The 17829-nt window shown below is 40.9% G+C and overlaps 1 protein-coding gene across 2 annotated transcripts; it reads left to right on the forward strand.

Annotated features, from left to right (window-relative positions):
- The first annotated feature begins 449 nt into the window (after positions 1 to 449).
- LOC122775945 (GTPase HRas) lies at positions 450 to 17422 on the forward strand. Of its 2 annotated transcripts, none has more exons than XM_044036199.1 (6): positions 450 to 774; positions 10000 to 10161; positions 11621 to 11799; positions 13273 to 13432; positions 14038 to 14162; positions 14629 to 17422. In XM_044036199.1, exons 2-5 carry the CDS (start codon positions 10051 to 10053, stop codon positions 14155 to 14157), a joined length of 570 nt encoding a protein of 189 aa, XP_043892134.1. In that variant the 5' UTR covers positions 450 to 774; positions 10000 to 10050; the 3' UTR covers positions 14158 to 14162; positions 14629 to 17422. The 2 variants fall into 2 exon arrangements, with proteins under 2 accessions (XP_043892134.1, XP_043892133.1); XM_044036198.1 differs by having other exon boundaries at positions 451 to 774; positions 14626 to 17422.
- Positions 17423 to 17829: the final 407 nt, after the last annotated feature.

Below are 17829 nucleotides of genomic sequence, written 5' to 3' on the forward strand. Positions count from 1 at the left end.
TAGAAAAAATAACATTAAAAACCAAATACAAAATAATAAATAGAAATATACCACCAAAGCTCAATAGTTTCAAAAGATATTTCCATTGTGAGCTATAGCAAAAGCATGGTGAACATTTATCACAGATGAATGTTGCTACATTATACAAAATCTAACAATCTCAAAATTTAATTTGGACTGTTACTATCTTGTTATTTATCTAATAAAAAAACGATATGAAAGCTTTTTTTTACAATGATAGCAATAATATCGTAAACCGCGATAATTTTGGTCGTAATAATTGTGACAGATTTGTTTTCATATCGCCCCCCCGCCTGGTGATGTGTATTTCAGGGGGCTTCAGGTTGCCTCTGCCGTGCAGTGGTCATAATTCCGGCAGCGCGTGAAGGCAGCAGGAACATGCATGGTAACCGGGGCGGTTCTATGTTTGATCGAGCTGGGCGTGGGCTCCCTCCACTCCTCATCCCCTCTCCTCTCTCCGTCTCTCCGTCTGTGTGTGGAAGCACATTGTCTTACGCGGGCTCGTTTTACCCACAGCCAATGAATGCTTTGGTGCATTTCACCGACTGAAAATTAAACACTGTGGGAGAAGAAGAAGCTGCAGATATCTATCACAAAGACGGCGGGAACCAGACCAGGGACATTTTGTTTCGTTTCGTTCACAGCTGAGAGGCAACTGAGTTAAAAGATTTTTCCTCCTCTTCTTCTTCTTCTTCTTCTTCATACCCAGTGGAAGAAACGTTGCTCTTCTCGCTAATTAGACCCCTGCTTGTTGTAAGTATGCAGTGCACATTCCTGTGTCCCAAATGTGTCGACAGTGACTGCATTTGTACACTGATATGTTTTTATTTGTTTTTTAAATGCTTTGAGTGTTTATTTGGACTGCGGTCTACTGTTAAAACGTGTTAGCTAGCTATCACAACATTTGAATTGAATTCAACCGGTGAGCTCTAACGGTTATCTGTCGCGCTCATGCTCGCTGTTATTTCTGGCTTCATGGACTTAAAATGCACATTTATTAAAAAAGTGCCTGTACAAACGCGTTTAAAAAACATTTTTTATATTGATATTTATCAATATATATGCCTGTTTGAGTTTGGGTGTTGAAACTTGGTCATGGAGGAATCTCAGTACCGTCATTTTCCCTACCCGTGTGACATTTTGAAAGAGAAACCAGTGAAATGAGCAAAGTAGTGAAGTAATGACTTTATAAGTGATGTATTTTTGTCCAGCGTGAGGACAGCTCAGCAGAGTACAGTCGGCTGCTGCTGACAACAGTGGCCGCACAGACGAGCAGGGTGACGCCCCGTCACACTGAGTAAAACCGAATGTATCACTGCGGAAGTTAGATTCCATTACAAGGCATTCATGAGGCTGACCGGCTGTAGTTTTCGTCTCTGGAAGATGCTCAGGCTGATTAGAAATATCACGAAAAGGCAAAACGCAGCAGTGGCGTCTGAATCACTCGTGCTGTAGACGAGGAGAAGCCATTCACTCATCCCAAGCTGACACCAGTCTTTGTCAGAATCCATTGTATTCACTATGAACGTCTAAATGAGTGTGCTCATCAAAACCACAGTGTTTCACTCTGTGTTGTCTTTTGCAAACAATTGCCACTTGGTGGGTTTCCATTAGACAGTTTTATGCAAATTTTCCTATTCATGCATCAAGCAAACTCAATGAAAATGCAGAAAATTAAATGAAAGTTTTTACGCACAAGGGAGGTAGAAAAGTTTGTGTTTTTCGATAAAAGTGCAACTGCATGACACCAGCGTCACACCAGCCACCTTTGGAAAAACAACAGAAACAGTGGTTATGTATGTTTCGATGGTGATGGAAACCATGACATTTGTAGAATTAGTGGAAGTAGCCCATATACTACATCACACCTTAGTTCCAGTGTGACTGATTTGACCAGAATTCTCACTATATGGCTGTCTATTTACTTTTCTTGGCAAACTAACTCCCAATATTTGCTTATAGGTTCAGTGTGTGATATTTGGCAGGGTTTATTGAATGTACTGTATGTTTGTACACATGTATATTCTCTTTAAAAGAATAATTGTTTGGCTGTGTTGCCTTAGAATGAGCACCTCCATTAAGGAGAATGGAGAAACTTGTGAGATATTGTTTTTGCCCTTTCCTTCTGTTGCTATAATCTGTAGTCTCACCATTAGAAGTCGCTAATTATTACGAACTGGACCTTTTAACAACAGTGAATGGAAATGCACTTATATGCACATTCACCACATTTTTGACAAATGAAGACCGGGCCATTGACTCGTGTAAGCGTCTCATTTCATTTACCAAAAACATGACTGTGGCTGATAAAAGGTGGAATGAAACAATATGGAGTGTTACAGAGAATTGTGATGAAAAGCACTCCGAATAATTTGATTGTGGCGAATGTCCATTATCATAACTGTGAATGAGGAAGATTGTATAATGTGAGTGGCTTGAAAAATGCCAGCCCATCTAGCTCGCCAACATACAGTCATAGTGATTTATTTTAAAGTGGAGCCTTTATTTTACCAAGTCATCCCAGGCCCTTGTGATTTTTAACAATCTTATTTAAAATGTTGTCCACAAATATTTATATCTGTATCGTTGTCAGGTGTGTCAGGCTATTTGAAGTAATTACCAAGTTGTCCAGCAGAAGGTGTTGTGAGCACAGCCTGGCCTTCATCTGTGTCCTCTCTGCTCATCAGAAGAAGACAACAGTAATGTTGTTGTTGTTTTTGTTGTTGTTTTCACTTGTAATGGACACAAATAAGATAAATATTCATGAGCAGACACCAATGCATCTGAAAAGTATTTTTTAGTTTCTACACCAAGGTAGTTAGTTAGTAACATGTTTTGTAACTTGGCAACATTTTGTGACATTCTTTGTCCCGAAAGTCATGTTTTGTAACATTAGTTCATACATTTCCTCTTTTTTTCCTTTACATATTTTTCAGAAAATGTGCACAAATATGGACTTACTACCAAATAATGGTATCACAGTACAGCAGGCTCCACCCATTTACACATTGTTGGAATTACAAGCATCATGTATGAACACTGTTCCACCCACAGTAATGTTTGTTAGTGCGTATCAAAATCCATCAAGAAGGATAAGTGGTTGTTTGAGTTTGATGTCAGTGTGTGTAGTCAGGGTTGAGGCAGCTGGAAAACAGCTGGAGTTTGTCCATCCAGTGATGGAGGTGTGATGTTAATGTTTGTGTCCCTTTCTCTGCACAGCTGTAGCCTGGGATCTTCCCAGGCTTATTCTTTTTTGATTATTCTTTGGTATCTTACAGGTTTACTGTCGGTGTTATTTACGTCACCCACAATATGCTTTCTGTTCCTTCCTGTTACTTTAACATGTTCTCGGACACAAACTAATACAACTGGACAAGATAAACTCATTCCTTTCCTTTCGTGTGTTTTGTGGTGTTTGTTCTCTAATGATAACAATTCATGGCTCCTCTCACTGCCAGCCTTTTGTGTGGAGATCATTGGCCTTTTCATCTCTGCTGCTGCCTCCTCTGTCTCACCCAACACAGCAAACTGAAAGGATGACCCAGTCTGGAAAAGGTCACCAAGCTTTTAAGGATAGCTGGTTGAAACATGCACACGCGCACGGAAAAATTTGGAAAGTCTTAGTGTTCAACCATCGAAATCACATAGACTTTATGCCTAATCATTACATCACTTACTTGTGTTTCATTGGCCTCTGAGAGCTGTGTAGTGATTCCTCAGCTGCTCATCAATACTTCTGCTTGCTTGGATGCTGTTTAGGAGGATGATGTCATTGTTGAGCAGTGGTGGTGGAGGTGGGGGTGTATCGGGGCTCTAGGATGGGTCTTGGAGTCTGAGTATTCAACCATGATACCTCCCTAGAGAGGGTCTCTTTACCATCATAGCTCCATTAAAAATCTATTATCTCTGTAGTCAGTGGGCATGTGGCTCTGCCAATATGGATTCTTTAACCAATTAAGCACTTTAATGGGCAACAGAACGCTTGTCCATGCGTCCTCTTTTCTTGCATCATGTCTGAAGTGATGCAGTTGTTTTCGAAGGTTACAAGGAGTCGTTAAAAAAAAAAAAGGAGTCAAGAGATGTTTGTTGACATTTTCATTATTGACTTCTTTATTTTGCAGTTTCCATGTCGACACCCCCTCCCTCCTCTGTTTGGATGTGCCCTTGGCATACAGTAAGAGTAGCTCCTTCACCCGCACCCACCTCTCCTCCCATCACCCCTCTCGCTGCTGTGTACTTGCACCCTCCGTAAGCTGTCATGTAAGATTATCCTCTCGGTCCAGGCAGGGCTCTAGGGTTTCAAAACGAACTGTTAATTTCCCAGGCTGGAGGTGGAGTGCTATAAATAACCTTAAACACAGACGTAGTTTGTAGTTCTCTGTGATTGAGAGCAGCCATGCAATGATTTTTGTGGACTTTTTGTAGATTGGAAAGAATAGGCCACCAACTTTCACACAAGTCTGTGGTGATGATGTCTCCTAATCTAAATCTATCAATATTTTGTCATGGGAGTGGAATTATTTATTTTGTCAGACAGATGGGGAAGAACATTGAGTGTCTGCCGATATTTTGCGTCCAATTCAGTCTTTGTGCAACTTACACAGTTGCGTTGATCTATTACCACCTTGCCATAGGCAAAAAAATGGTGTAACACATTTTTTATTCCCATAAATGAAGGAATACATCACAACAATCAGCTAAAATGTCGCTTTTTTTATTTATTTATGTTTTAATCAACAAAATTACAGTGGGCTTCTTTCCTGTTTCCTTCTTTTAGATCTAAAAAAGCTCCACACAGATGACATTATTACTGCAGTGTGGCAGACATGCAACTCTCACTAATGCTCTGATCACATAACTGCAATGGCCTCTCTTTCAACTGGACCTGATTGATATGATATTTATGGTTAACTGGATTTATTAAAGTTTTTTTTCAATACCCAATTCAGTAATTTTGACCAATATTGCACAGATTCTGAATACTGTATCAGTGCATTACTTGAGTGGTGTGATATAGTATATGGGGTCTTTGGATCTGCTATAGGGCAGCGATATGCTTACACTTGGAATATTCAAAAAAAGATTGATATGCACCGATTTCCAGCTCATTATTAGCTGTTACTGACAACATGTGTCTGTAATAAAGTGACAGCATCTCTGTCAATGATTATTTTTCACATTCATCACCATATGGGTATGTGTGTTTTATTAATCAGCTGCTGACATGACCTAGATTGAGAGGCGATGGCACGGCTGTCTGTTTTCCTCTCTGCAGTCTCATGGTAGCAGACGTGGGTCGGGTCGGACCAGGTGTGTTGAATTTGGAATTTTTAGCTGTTAATTTGTGTTTTCCAGTTGTGTAATGGAGATCTGATCATGAAACGGTAAAAGTCATGTCATGAGAGTGGTGGGTGTTAAGGGAAGTGCAGGTGTTCATTTCATTTTGTTGTCATTTGTGTGTGTCCTACACTTTCCGTCCCTCCTATAATTCAGTGAGATCACAGTTCACCAGCCCTTCATAAAAAGCTTCTGTTTTTGGAAAAACAGATTGATAAGTATGTGTTTTTTTTGTTTCATTGGGACAAATACAGTCACACAGACAATCTCGGTCGGTTGTCGAAAAGAGGAATAATAAGGGATAGATTAAATCACACAAAAGTCTATGTGACATCATTCCCATCAGGCCAGACAAAGCATTTAGGAGACAGCTCATGAATCTTCATGTCATCTATGCTCATATTGTAAACTTCACCTGATTTATTGCACTTTTGGAACAGTACACTAAATAAACTACAGCACAGCCTGGTGAGTCTAGATTTGAGTTCTTGCCCTCTGTCTTGAGCTTGTAGCCTTCGGTGGGCAAAGCTGCCCTCAGCATCTGTCCGTCCTGTGCAAGTCTCGCCTTTTGGCACAGCTGCTGTTTATTTGGTTAGAGCAGGTTCTGAGCAGCGGTGGCGGCGGCGGCTCGGTCACTTTGACTGTGTACTCCAGCCAGGGAAAGCTCTGTGTACCAGGTTGATTTAGTATTTACAGTGAGGGAGAAGGAAGCTAAATGTTTGGCCTCAGGATTGGGGAGTTAGGATAATTCTATCCCTGTTGTGCAAACCCAGGAATCACAGCAGGGATTCCTGGGTTTGCAAAGAGACTGTTGCGTTACATTAATAAGGGTATTTGAAGCTACCTGTTCTTTTAAGGCAAGCAGTGGTTTACGCAATCAATGATGTGTTGCTGGAACATGCATGCATGCATGTGTGTGTGTGTCTTTGTGTATTCAATGAAAGCAGCTAAATGGCTGTGTCTTCACTTAGCAAGTCCCTGCGTTTCTGTCAATTATTAACATCACTGAGCCAGTCGGAGTCTTGGCTAATTTTAGTCCCCCACACGTCAGAAACTCTAGTAAGAAAAAGGGGAACATGCAGATTTTGCAAACACCACACCCACAGACAAACTGGGAGCATGTTTTGTTTCTTCCACCACTGGATTAGCATTAGGGATTAAGTTTGCACATTTTTCCATTAAATGAAACTTTCCAGAGGCATGTTCAAGATTAGGACGGGTGACGATGACAACGATGATGAGTTAAGGAAACCAGATAATTGTTGTTTTAAACTTCTTCAGGGACAGACAGTTAGACAAATCAAATTTTACGTCATAGTGCGTTTGGGCAATTCATAAGCATTTTGTGTTATTGCAATTGATGTAAATTATATTGCGATAATTATTGTCACATATCACCCAGCCCTAGTTCAGGAAGCCCATTCCTCCCTTTTTTGCACAAGTTCAGTTCAAAATTCACTCCAGCTGCTTGGAGAGATGAAGCCCATGAGAGAGGGTGTAGCTGTGTTCTGCTCAGGACACCTCAAACTCAGTGTTCGCCGTTCGTCAGTGAGTGAGTGAGTGACTGAGCAAAATCTTGTGCTGAAGTCCAGAAATTCTCAGGAGATTGTTGGGAAGGACTCTGTGAGACCACAGTTGACCAATAAAGTTGCTCAGGGCATTCTCAGGAAATTCTCCTGCCATCTCCCCAGTCAAACCTCTGGATATTCACTGAGGACTGAGAATACAGCAGCAGAGACGGCTAGTAAATGGTGCGAGTGTCCTCCCTCCTGCATGATCAAGCCAGGAGTCACTCCTTTATCTCCACTGATTCTCCTCCTTCTATAGTGACGAGTCTCAAAATCTCCCACTGCATGTGTAAATGGAAAAGTCTGGATAATGTCCTGAGAGCTGGGGTCAGTTATTGTCCAGAGGCGCATGTCTTAAAAGAAATTAACAGAGTCACACACAGAGTACTTTTTTACGATTGGGATGACAGTTTGTGCCCTCCTGAAAGATTGATTATACCCTGCAGCAGGTGGTGCAGGTCAGGGATTTTCTTTTTTGAGCAAAGTGAGACACTTTCAATGAGCAGACGTGGATGTTTAACCCCACGTGACATGAACTGCTCTGTCTGAACAATAAGACACGTGTCAAGTGTGCTTTCAGGAATTTGGGCTATGCTGGATGTTGGTGTTTATCTAACAGGGTATGATATAATGCTAGTTCTCATTGAATGTATGACCGTGTGAACAAAACATCTGGAGCTGAGTTTTTTTTCTTTCTCACCACTATAAAAACAAAAATTGGCACAGAAATGTTGAGGGTGTTGAGAAATGTTCCTGTCCCTGATTGGAAATATGATCAAAATCGTTATATGATGACTTCATGATAAAGCCCCAGTGCGTGACACGATTGTGATACTGAACATTAATGGTGAAGATAACCACTCCGACTAAAGTATTGCAATGGCCATATCTGTCAAAACAATCTCAATATGAGATTATTTCCTTTTTAATATTCAGCCCGAGGTGACATCACTGTGATGACATCATCTTATTATGGCCTCTATGACATCAAACCCAAGCTGTAACCATGGCAGGTTTATGTGGTTGCTATGGGTTTCCAGCTGACTTATAGGTTTGGTCACACCAGTCCTGACTTGTGTTTGACTCACCATGTCTTACACTGGGCTTCTATCAGGTCATTGGAAGGTCATGGGTTCTGTCCTTTCCCCCTCCCCCCCCTTTTTTTTCTAAATCTGCAATAAGTTGAGTCACACTTTGCCACTGTAGTTATTACAAACACCCATATGACTGCTCTCTATCAATTAACACAACATGCCTGGAATTTCACTGGCGGGAGGATCATGATCTGTGTGTGTGTGCGTGTGGGATACTATAGTATCTTTTGTGGTTGTTTTGTGGTTTTAACAACTTGACTCAATTACCTAACGTATAACCCTTTTATGTGGAATTTACCGCTTCTAAATTCCACCAAGCATCTTTTTCTGTGTGATGTAAAAAAAATCCTAGATGAAATCATAAATGCTGATACCTAAGAAATACTTTCTTATTATCAAGTTTTTTATATATGTTATATATCTACCCACATTTCCCACATTATTTTAGCAATGAAATATAAGTTTGTCCACTTACTATCTAAAATGTTTATTTTTTTAAACTTATAATTGTCTAAAAATGCACTCACTTTGTATTTCCTTCTATGTTAATATTCTGCTGTAGAATTTACATGGCAGTCTATTTGTTTTCAAATACCACATGTCTGCACAGTCTTGTTAAGTTGCATTTGAAAGTCTTAGCCTTCAGAAAATGGACATCACTTATGTTTCCTGGGAAGACTAACATGTTTCTATGATAATAATAATAATGCCTTGATTTATAGTCAAAGAGTTTTGACTAGACCTGTTAAATGAGTTCAATGGGTCCATAGGGTGGAACTGAAAGCACACCTGGAGTCATAAAATCCTCTTTTAGGCCTCTTGGTCTGTTGCTATGGATTGATCTCTGTGGGTTAACCGGGGCAAACCAACAAAAACAGTACATGTCTACATGACGATGAGCTTCGACAGAAATGCAGAACTTCTTTTTTATTACATCTTTCAAGGAGGTTATGGTTTTGCTTTTGTTTTTTTTTTCTGTCTGTCTGCTTTTATGTGAACAGTTGTGACGACATTTTGTGGGGAAGTAAGTTATGGCTCGGGCTGAGCAGTAATTCAGGAACTATATATGTATATACACAATAGAATTTTCAAAATAAATATAACATGCTGTTGGAGATGACACATTATTGCTATTAAATGTTTTCTATTCATAAAGAATGTATTGGTTTCTTCAACTTTCACTCAGTCAGGAGCAAAACTTAATCTTTAATTATCTGATGGTTTATCTTAATAATTATTGATATCTACTGATCTAAAACATTTTTTTATCATGATTTCGATTTGGCCATATTGCTCAGCCCTTGTTACGGTCTGGGGAAGATTAGATTTTTTTGATTTTCCATTTTAAACCTTGTCACACTGTGGGAACTCTTTCTCAGGTTGTTTGATCCGTCAAAGTGATTTGTCTGGTTTTTAATTATTCCTTTAATGCTGCTTTACCCATTGTTGTATTTATTTATTTTTTTATTATCTGATAATTCTGGCTGTCATGTCTATTACCTTGGGTTCAAAAGAGACACAAGTAATGTGAAGCCTGAGTGATGAGGCTCAGTCTGCCAGTGTCATGCTCCTCCCTCCTTTCCCTCCTTGTACACACTCTTGTCTGCTGCTGCTGCTGCTGCTGCTGCTCACACTGAGCTGAAGAGGATTGGAACATTGAGTACCTTCAGCACATTTTTCACATTCCCCTTTGAGGGTCTCAACCACATCCCCCACTATACACACACACACACAAACACCAACACTTACACACAAACCACTAATGTTTTTCACCACTGGGCAGTAAAGGCAATAAGCATGTTGTGTCTCTTCCACTGGCTGTAAACCACATCATGCCAGTCCAATGGCAGATAATCTCTCCTCAAGGCTGTGTGTGTGTGTGTGTGTGTGTGTGTGTGGCACTAGCTTCAGTTATTATTATGCAAGTGTTCCACAGTGTGCTCACCTGCACCTTTCTCTGTTCCCCTTCTTCTCTGCAGCGGCGGTGTGTGTGGTGAGCAGCAGCGGCGGCGGCGGCGGCGGCGGCAAAGATGACAGAGTATAAGCTGGTGGTGGTGGGAGCTGGAGGCGTGGGCAAGAGTGCACTCACCATCCAGCTCATCCAGAACCACTTTGTGGATGAATATGACCCCACCATAGAGGTATGGCTGCCTCTTTGCATGTTCAACACATTATTCTTGAGGATGGCTTCTAAAAAGGATGCACATACAGGTTCTTGCATGCTACCACTTGCAGTCACCCATTAATGTACTTTCTTTTCTTCTTTTTTTACTTATGTCACTGCTGAAATTTATTGGCCAAACCCTGAGACGACAGTCGGTGTGAAGTGCTTTAATATGATTTAATTAATTGAATGCTGTGGCAATTCTTCAAATAGTCAGGGTTGGAAAAATGTTTTATTTTAATTTAAGAGGGAGTCTTTTTTTCCTCTGGCCATTTTTGTCATTTTATTTATTGTCATGAAAAAATAAAGGAGTTGCAAAAATAAGAGGGAAGCCAGTGAGACTGTTTTCACCTCTCTACTATCCTTTTCTCCCTCTTTCTTCGCTCTGTCCCTCTCTTTCTCACCACGCCTGCCTCTGGCCACACAATGTTCTTTTTGTGTATTTGCATTCCTGGCCCCTATGCTCTAACAAACAAAGGGACAGCAACTCCATGTTTTTGTGGCTGTGTGTTGGAAGGCTAAACATTGGCTCCGTTACCCTGCTCCTGTGATCCCTGTATGTCCGTTTGACCTGGAAGTGGACTGGGAATTAATAACAGTTATCAATACACGGTCAGGTGACATGATGTCCGTACTGAAGGTCTTGACGGCCTCAGTGATGGATCCACAGTTGCCATACATAATTCTCACTTTTTACCTGTTTTGTGTCTGATTTTTGACTCATTCACACAGTTCACTGGTGTTGGATTTTAGGGTTCGGATCTTTAGGACCCCCGATTATGCTTGATTACAATTTTGATGACAACAATTTGATTAGAAAAGTATTCTTAATGTATTTTGATGCATTCATTAGCGTATGTAATGACATGTGATTTAATAATTAGTTGTTTTTACCTCCATTATGTTTAATTAGTGAAAATGGGACAACCTAAGGAAAATAAACAGTGGTATGTCTGTAACGGCTGTGTTAGTTTTTTTTGCATCTGCAGAAAAATATTCAGAACACTAACATTTTTGCTTAGATATCAGCGTCTGCTGTCTGTGCTGTCAGAAAGCGATCTGCATCTATCCAAAATGATTTAAAATTATAATAATGAAAATTATTGGCTACGATTGCATGGCTGCTCGCATCTCGATTACTGAGAAGTACGAAGTAGGGCTGGACGATATGAAAACATAATCACAATATAAGATTTTCAAATCAGTTGATATCGATAACTGTTAAATGTCAGATTATTAAAGATCAGTTCCCACCCCTGAGTAAATGTTAAAGGAAACCTTTTTTGTGGTTTGAAACTTTTTCATGGACAGAATACGACAAAGACTAGTTAAACGTACACAATGCATAAACATTATGTTTGACTATATATATATATATATATATATATATATATATATATATATATAACACTTTTTTTTTTTTGATTTCTCTGCAGGACTCGTACAGAAAACAGGTGGTGATTGACGGGGAGACGTGCCTGCTGGACATCCTGGACACTGCAGGTCAGGAGGAGTACAGCGCCATGAGGGACCAGTACATGAGAACAGGGGAGGGTTTCCTCTGTGTCTTTGCCATCAACAACACCAAATCATTTGAAGACATTCACCAGTACAGGTGTGTATGTGTTCACGACAGATGTGGAGTAGAAACAAGTCATGATAGTGAGTATGAGGTCATGTGCTGTTGCAGATGTGAACATGTGTATTTAGTGGCCAGGTCACTGACAAGTCAGCGTGGAGCTGGGACACAAAAACCTTTCTGTTTTGTTTGCTCCCTTCTAAGGTTCATTCAGTGCACTGTGTGTGTGTTACGGGACTCCCACGGGGTCTGGAGGGAGAGGGTGTATATAGACAGTGTGTGTGTGTGTGTGCCAGCTCTCTGCAGTAGAGGGTTGATGTCATGCTGTAGTGTTTAACACAGCTTAGACCCCAACTGTAGGATTAGAGAACGATGCCAATGAAATCGATCCGGACTCAGTTAGAGGTGCGGGGAGAGGTAGCACTCCCAAGGACAGGCAAGGAGAAGGGTGGGGGTGGTGGGCGGCGCATAGTGTTCTTTATCTTTGCCATAATGTGTCGCTCTCATCACATTATGCACTAACTTGCCAGTCTTGCGCAGGGGCAAGTAAAGAACAGATTTGCAGGATTTGTCTTTGCTTGTTTATTACACTCACATTTGACTGTCCTGCCACTGTTGCAGGACACCCTTATTGCTTTAGTACAAGTTATGATATCACCATCAAACCATTGTGCGGCTTCTAAAAACCTACATGGAGCTTTGGCTGCTTGGTAGAATAGGCGGTGGCTCGGTTCGAGCTGTTGAGTGACTTGATTGTCTGTCATCAGTTTTACAAGCAAATTTAGTGAGAGGTGATTTTCTGAAATGTCTCCATCAGTGTTGGCGGACGTTGATATAACACTTCATTAGGCAGTGCACCTTCTTTTTTCTTCCTTGAATTTGAAAGAGCCAGCTATGTGATATCATACTTGGAAATCCACCTGATGTGTTTGGTTTTCAGGTTAGCTGTCCTTTTGCCTGTTAAACTTGAAGGAGATACTTGCCATACCCTAATCGGGATATTCATGTCAGTTGTGATGATCGTGGGGTCATGTACACCATTTTGACTGCAGATGGGTTGGGGTGACTGTTGTGGGTGTGTCCTGCTGTACTGTGGCTGAGCTGAAGAAAGCCTGACCCACTCCTCTCACTCAGTTTCCCCTTGACTGCCTGGCATTTGGCACTGGCCACTGTAATGATGAGGTAATGCTGTTCGCAGCCTGCCTGTTGTCCATCCCTCCCCCTCCCTCACTCCCTCCCCACCTCTCCACCTCCCTCCTTCAGCAGTGCAGCACAGCCCAGCACTGCTGGGCCCTGGCTTTTCCTCAGGGTCCTAGAGCTCCCATGGTGGCTCACTCTCTGTTGGCGGAGCTGTTGTTGTTTATAACACGAGCGTGTTTTCAAACAGGAGATGCCACTGTGATTTAAATACTGCTCTGAGTCGGGTCAATGAGGAAACCGCTTCGGGTTTTCTTTTTCTAGTGAAACGCCAGTTATTGCAATTTCCTGTTCTTGTTTTGCAATTCACAGAGAACAGATAAAACGTGTGAAGGACTCAGACGATGTTCCCATGGTGCTTGTGGGAAACAAGTGTGACCTCCCAGCACGTACGGTGGACACGAGGCAAGCCCAGGAACTTGCTCGCTCCTACGGCATCCCGTACATCGAGACGTCTGCCAAGACACGACAGGTAGGTAGTGAACAAGAAGCAACGTCAACCCCGTGGAAGTAACCTGCTATTTCTCTATCACATGTTAAACATGTGCCAACTTAAACATTTCTGTGATGAGATTCTTAACGTGTGACAGTACCTAGTACAGGCTCCGTTATATGTGTGCTGTGCTCATTTGAAATGTTGTATCCACACACATGAAGAGCAGTGAAAGGCCAGTGTTGTGATGTGATTTGTGTTGCTGGGAACATTTTATTATGGTGCAGGCAATGACTCATAGCCAGGTTACCTTGGCTTTATAACAGAGCTACAGTATTTGAAAGACATCATAAGGACAAGTCACTGCACAGCTTCCACTGTCTCTGACTCACTCTCACACGTTATGCAGGTACATACAGACGACCCACATTCATCACTGCACATTCACTCACATGGTAACGTGCAGTATGCAGAGATTTAAGTGATATTAAAAATCATTATGATTTCTTGATTAAGGGTCCCTAAAATGATCTGGGTTGCTATGGTAATGAAAACCTCTCAATGTTTAGTATACTCCACCTATAATTGATCATTGTAAGTGGTTGGTAACCTGTGTGTGTGTGTGTGTGTGTGTGTGTTCACAGGGAGTGGAGGATGCCTTCTACACACTGGTTAGGGAGATTAGACAGCATAAACTGAGGAAGCTGAACCCACCTGATGAAAGCGGTCAGGACTGTATGAGCTGTCGCTGTGTGGTATCGTGATCCAGGTGAGACATTTCTTCTTTACCTTTGAACATGTACAGAAATATGCAAATTCTCTGAATTCAAAAAGGAAAACCATGTTGCCAATTATAACTTTTAAGTCCCCATGACATTTTAGCGCTTGACTCGTGTATATGTTGCATAAAATGTAGCATACACGCCCGTTACAACCTGATAATGTCAAAAGAGCCATTTTTGCACTATTCCAATTGGATTTTAGAGATTGCTTTGCAACCCCGACATACCATTCACATGGAGGGATGTGTCTGTGTTACACAGACATAGGCAATTCACAACCAAGAGTAGGCTGTCTTCCATCTTTGTCTTTGTGCTGTGTTATTACTCTGTTGGCTACTCTAAACACTACTTTAGCTACTTGTGCTTCAAGAGCCATGTCATGAGGACTTCACGTATGTCTCAGTAACAGAAAATGTACACTAATGTCTGTCCACCTTTTTGTGTCCCCAGCAGACGGTTGCACGTTGAAGATAAATGCTACAGCGCATAACGGCAGCATGGACTTGAAAGATAGAAAGATTTAAACAACACAATGATGAAATATAAACTTTTTCAATAAGAGGATGATTGAAGCAAACGCACTCAAAGAAACCGTCAGAGCTGACTGAACCATAGACGTTTCATGAAATGGAAGATTTTTTGGATCGTTGCCTAAGTGGCTAAACTAAATTAGCCTGGTCTGGTCCCTTCTTTTGGTCCACACGTCGACCTGTGAGCAACACCACTAAAGACTCTGTCAACTCCAGTGTGGTTAGCTCCACAAGTTTTCTGCTAACTTATTTTTCTCAGTCTCAACACTGGTCTTAATGGGGGGGTGTCACCAGTCACCCTCCCACATTGAAAGCCCAATTCCACTCCCCTCACCTGACCACTGAAAGGACTGACTGGCTTAAATGGAAAGGACTGGAATGGACAATTATTTACCCCCAACACCTCATACATAAATATACATCTCCATCTGACTCCGCCTCTGGTTTCCCTCGATTGGCTCCATTATACTGAATTCAAAGGGTGGAGGCTAACACGGGATTGACTATTTTTGTTGTTGTTGCTTAGCAGTTAGCCTACCTTTAGCAAAAAAAAATATTTTTTTTGATATTCAACTTTTTTGTGATTGGAGGATTTTGGAAATCACTGAGCACTATGTGAGCGAGGTGTGTATTTCCGCTGGCACCTGGCTTTACATTTATTCTTGACCTGCCTGACGTACTTAAAATTCCTTTTCAGCGTTGATGTCTTGATTGCAGAATATCAAAGATGGATGAATTTCAAGGATTTAGCTGCCTTCTCTTCTTACATTTGTTTCTTTGTGAAGAGTTGTTATTGTGGAATAATAATAATAGTAATGGCTACTGTAAGTAGTTTCTGGTGCAATAGGATTCTTACCTGCCCAATTTACACAAAGTATTTAAAACAAACCATCTCTCATGATGACTTATTTTCCTGTTCTACTGTGGTTTGGAGTTACAGGGCATGAAAATGTAGTTGCCATCTTTATATTTGCTAAAGCTGGAAAAGTGACTCGGTTACCTCAAGAGGAGAAAGGAAAGCCTAATACTTGTACAGCTCACATCAGTTGTGTGTTTTTTCTCGATTTCATTTCAGTCATAGCGGAGTGTGTAAAAACTCTTATTTACTGGATGGTGATCACTTTTAGATTGCAAGGCTCGCTCCTTGTGGTTGATAAGGCTCAGGAACGGGGGGGGGCCAGGCGTTTTCTTCAGTTCTGGAACGGTCCTGGAAAATTAGGATTATGGATGTCACCTTTGTAGAGCGTAACACACAAGTCCTGCCTCAGAGTCGAACCTCAGTTTTCCCACACGCCGTGCTATCCTCAAACTACTCTTTCTCTGCCACCTCAGCTCTTCAAAGGAACAGGTCAGATGCTAATCATGTCAGAACCATGTATACTCTAAATGTGGGACTGTTGTGTGTAATAGATATTGGGTTATTGGAGTGCATTGCTTTGTTTCTTAACACTGACTAGCTTGTGCTATCCACGACTGCATTAATTTGCTGCCTAAATGGGAAAAAAAGAAAAGAAAAGACTGCTCTGTGTTTACTTGGCCTTATGTTAACTAGTTTGTACCTCATGTTAGCAGCAAGCTCCACCTGAGACTGTTGTGTTCTATTTGCTGCATTGTTTTGTTCATGTTTGATTGTGTGCAACTAAAAAAAAAATATAGAAGTATGTTGGGTTTAGATATGTGCTGTACAGGATGTGAACAACAGGACAAGCCCCTAAAAACACTACACTGATTTTATTTCCTTAAAAAGGGGGGAGGGGAGGGTCTTAAAAGGCATGTGAATGTGATTTTGTGTAACAAGACTGAAAAACAAAACAATTTAAAGAGAATTCTATCAACAATGTGTCTTGCTGTTATGGTCATATAAGGTTTCATTCCCATTACAGTTGGTGATTGGTAGACATTGTTACTTATAATTCAGATTATACTCGAGCAGTTAATGTGGATGACGTGTGAACCTCCAGGCATTAGAATCTGAATATCAAGATATATCAGACCTCCCCCATGAAAGACATCAAATGTTATTTTTTAATCTATGTGGATTTTGTACAGTTAATGGTTTACGCATTTGATTGGTCTAGTTACTGTGTGGATGATAGTGGTCAAGTTATTTCTTTTCTTTTTTTTATCAGTCACAACTGTTCATTCTTCTGCTTGTAGGACAGCGAATGTGTTCCAAAATCGTTAGTTATTATTTGAAAGAAGCCTCGTGTTTATAAAAGAAATTTTTGAAAGTGCTGAAATAATGCAGGTTCCACTCTGGGCTGTGTTGTTCCTAATGTTTTATTTTTCACTCATTGTACTCACATTTTTAAATGGAAAACGGAGTTTGTAGCTTGTAATTAAAGTCCTGGTAGTATGCTTGTCCTCTCCCGAGATTTCATTCATGAACATAGAATTCCCAAAAATCTATGCATTCAAATTCCCATTGCATTAGAATTTCACTGTCATGTTTCCACAGGGATAAACCCAGCCAGCAAACCACAAGTACACTGTACATGTCAGAAAACCTGGCGAGCATGACATAGACTGTATGGACCATTGGGAGTTTTGCACAAGGATACAGTGCTCAAGGGCTTGTTTCTCCCCTTGCAAACTGTGGAATGAAAGTGTGGAAGGAATTTGTGAAAAATGTCAACTGTTTAGCTATTTAAGATGTATTTACTCTTTGAAAATGTGGCAATGTATTGCAGGACAGGAATAAAGATGTCAAGATGAAACTGTGTGTCCTGACGTTCATGTCGTGTTCCTCACAAATGAGATTTTTCTGCCACCCACAGGCTGCTGTGTGAACTGTTTTTGAGTGTATGACGAGCATAGATAAAGGCCGTTTTCACCAGAACTATGAGTAAAGCTGAAATAAATGACACATGTTTTACTGTCTGCTTCCATCGTGGGGTCATAAAGAGCAGCCCAAGTGTTGGAAGTAAAGCAACAATGACGGTTCAAAGGACAGTCATAATCCTTGTGTTTACGCAAAAGGTTTGCCATCTGGGTCATCGTTTATGGGAAGCTTTGGGTTGTGAACTGAGCACACCTATTGTATTTTTTAATCAACTCCATTTGAAGCACTTCTTTGATGCACAAAGAAAAAAAAAACATGATCCACAAGAGTGTTCTCTTGTTT

Source organism: Solea senegalensis, linkage group LG10 (assembly GCF_019176455.1).
Source record: "Solea senegalensis isolate Sse05_10M linkage group LG10, IFAPA_SoseM_1, whole genome shotgun sequence".
NCBI lineage: Eukaryota > Metazoa > Chordata > Actinopteri > Pleuronectiformes > Soleidae > Solea > Solea senegalensis.

Excerpts from the sequence above, each read along its gene's own strand:
- LOC122775945 (XM_044036199.1), top strand. The coding sequence starts at position 10,051 with ATGACAGAGTATAAGCTGGTGGTGGTGGGAGCTGGAGGCGTGGGCAAG. Across the intron at positions 11,800-13,272 it reads GAAGACATTCACCAGTACAG|AGAACAGATAAAACGTGTGA; the intron begins GTGTGTATGTGT and ends TGCAATTCACAG. Across the intron at positions 13,433-14,037 it reads CGTCTGCCAAGACACGACAG|GGAGTGGAGGATGCCTTCTA; the intron begins GTAGGTAGTGAA and ends GTGTGTTCACAG.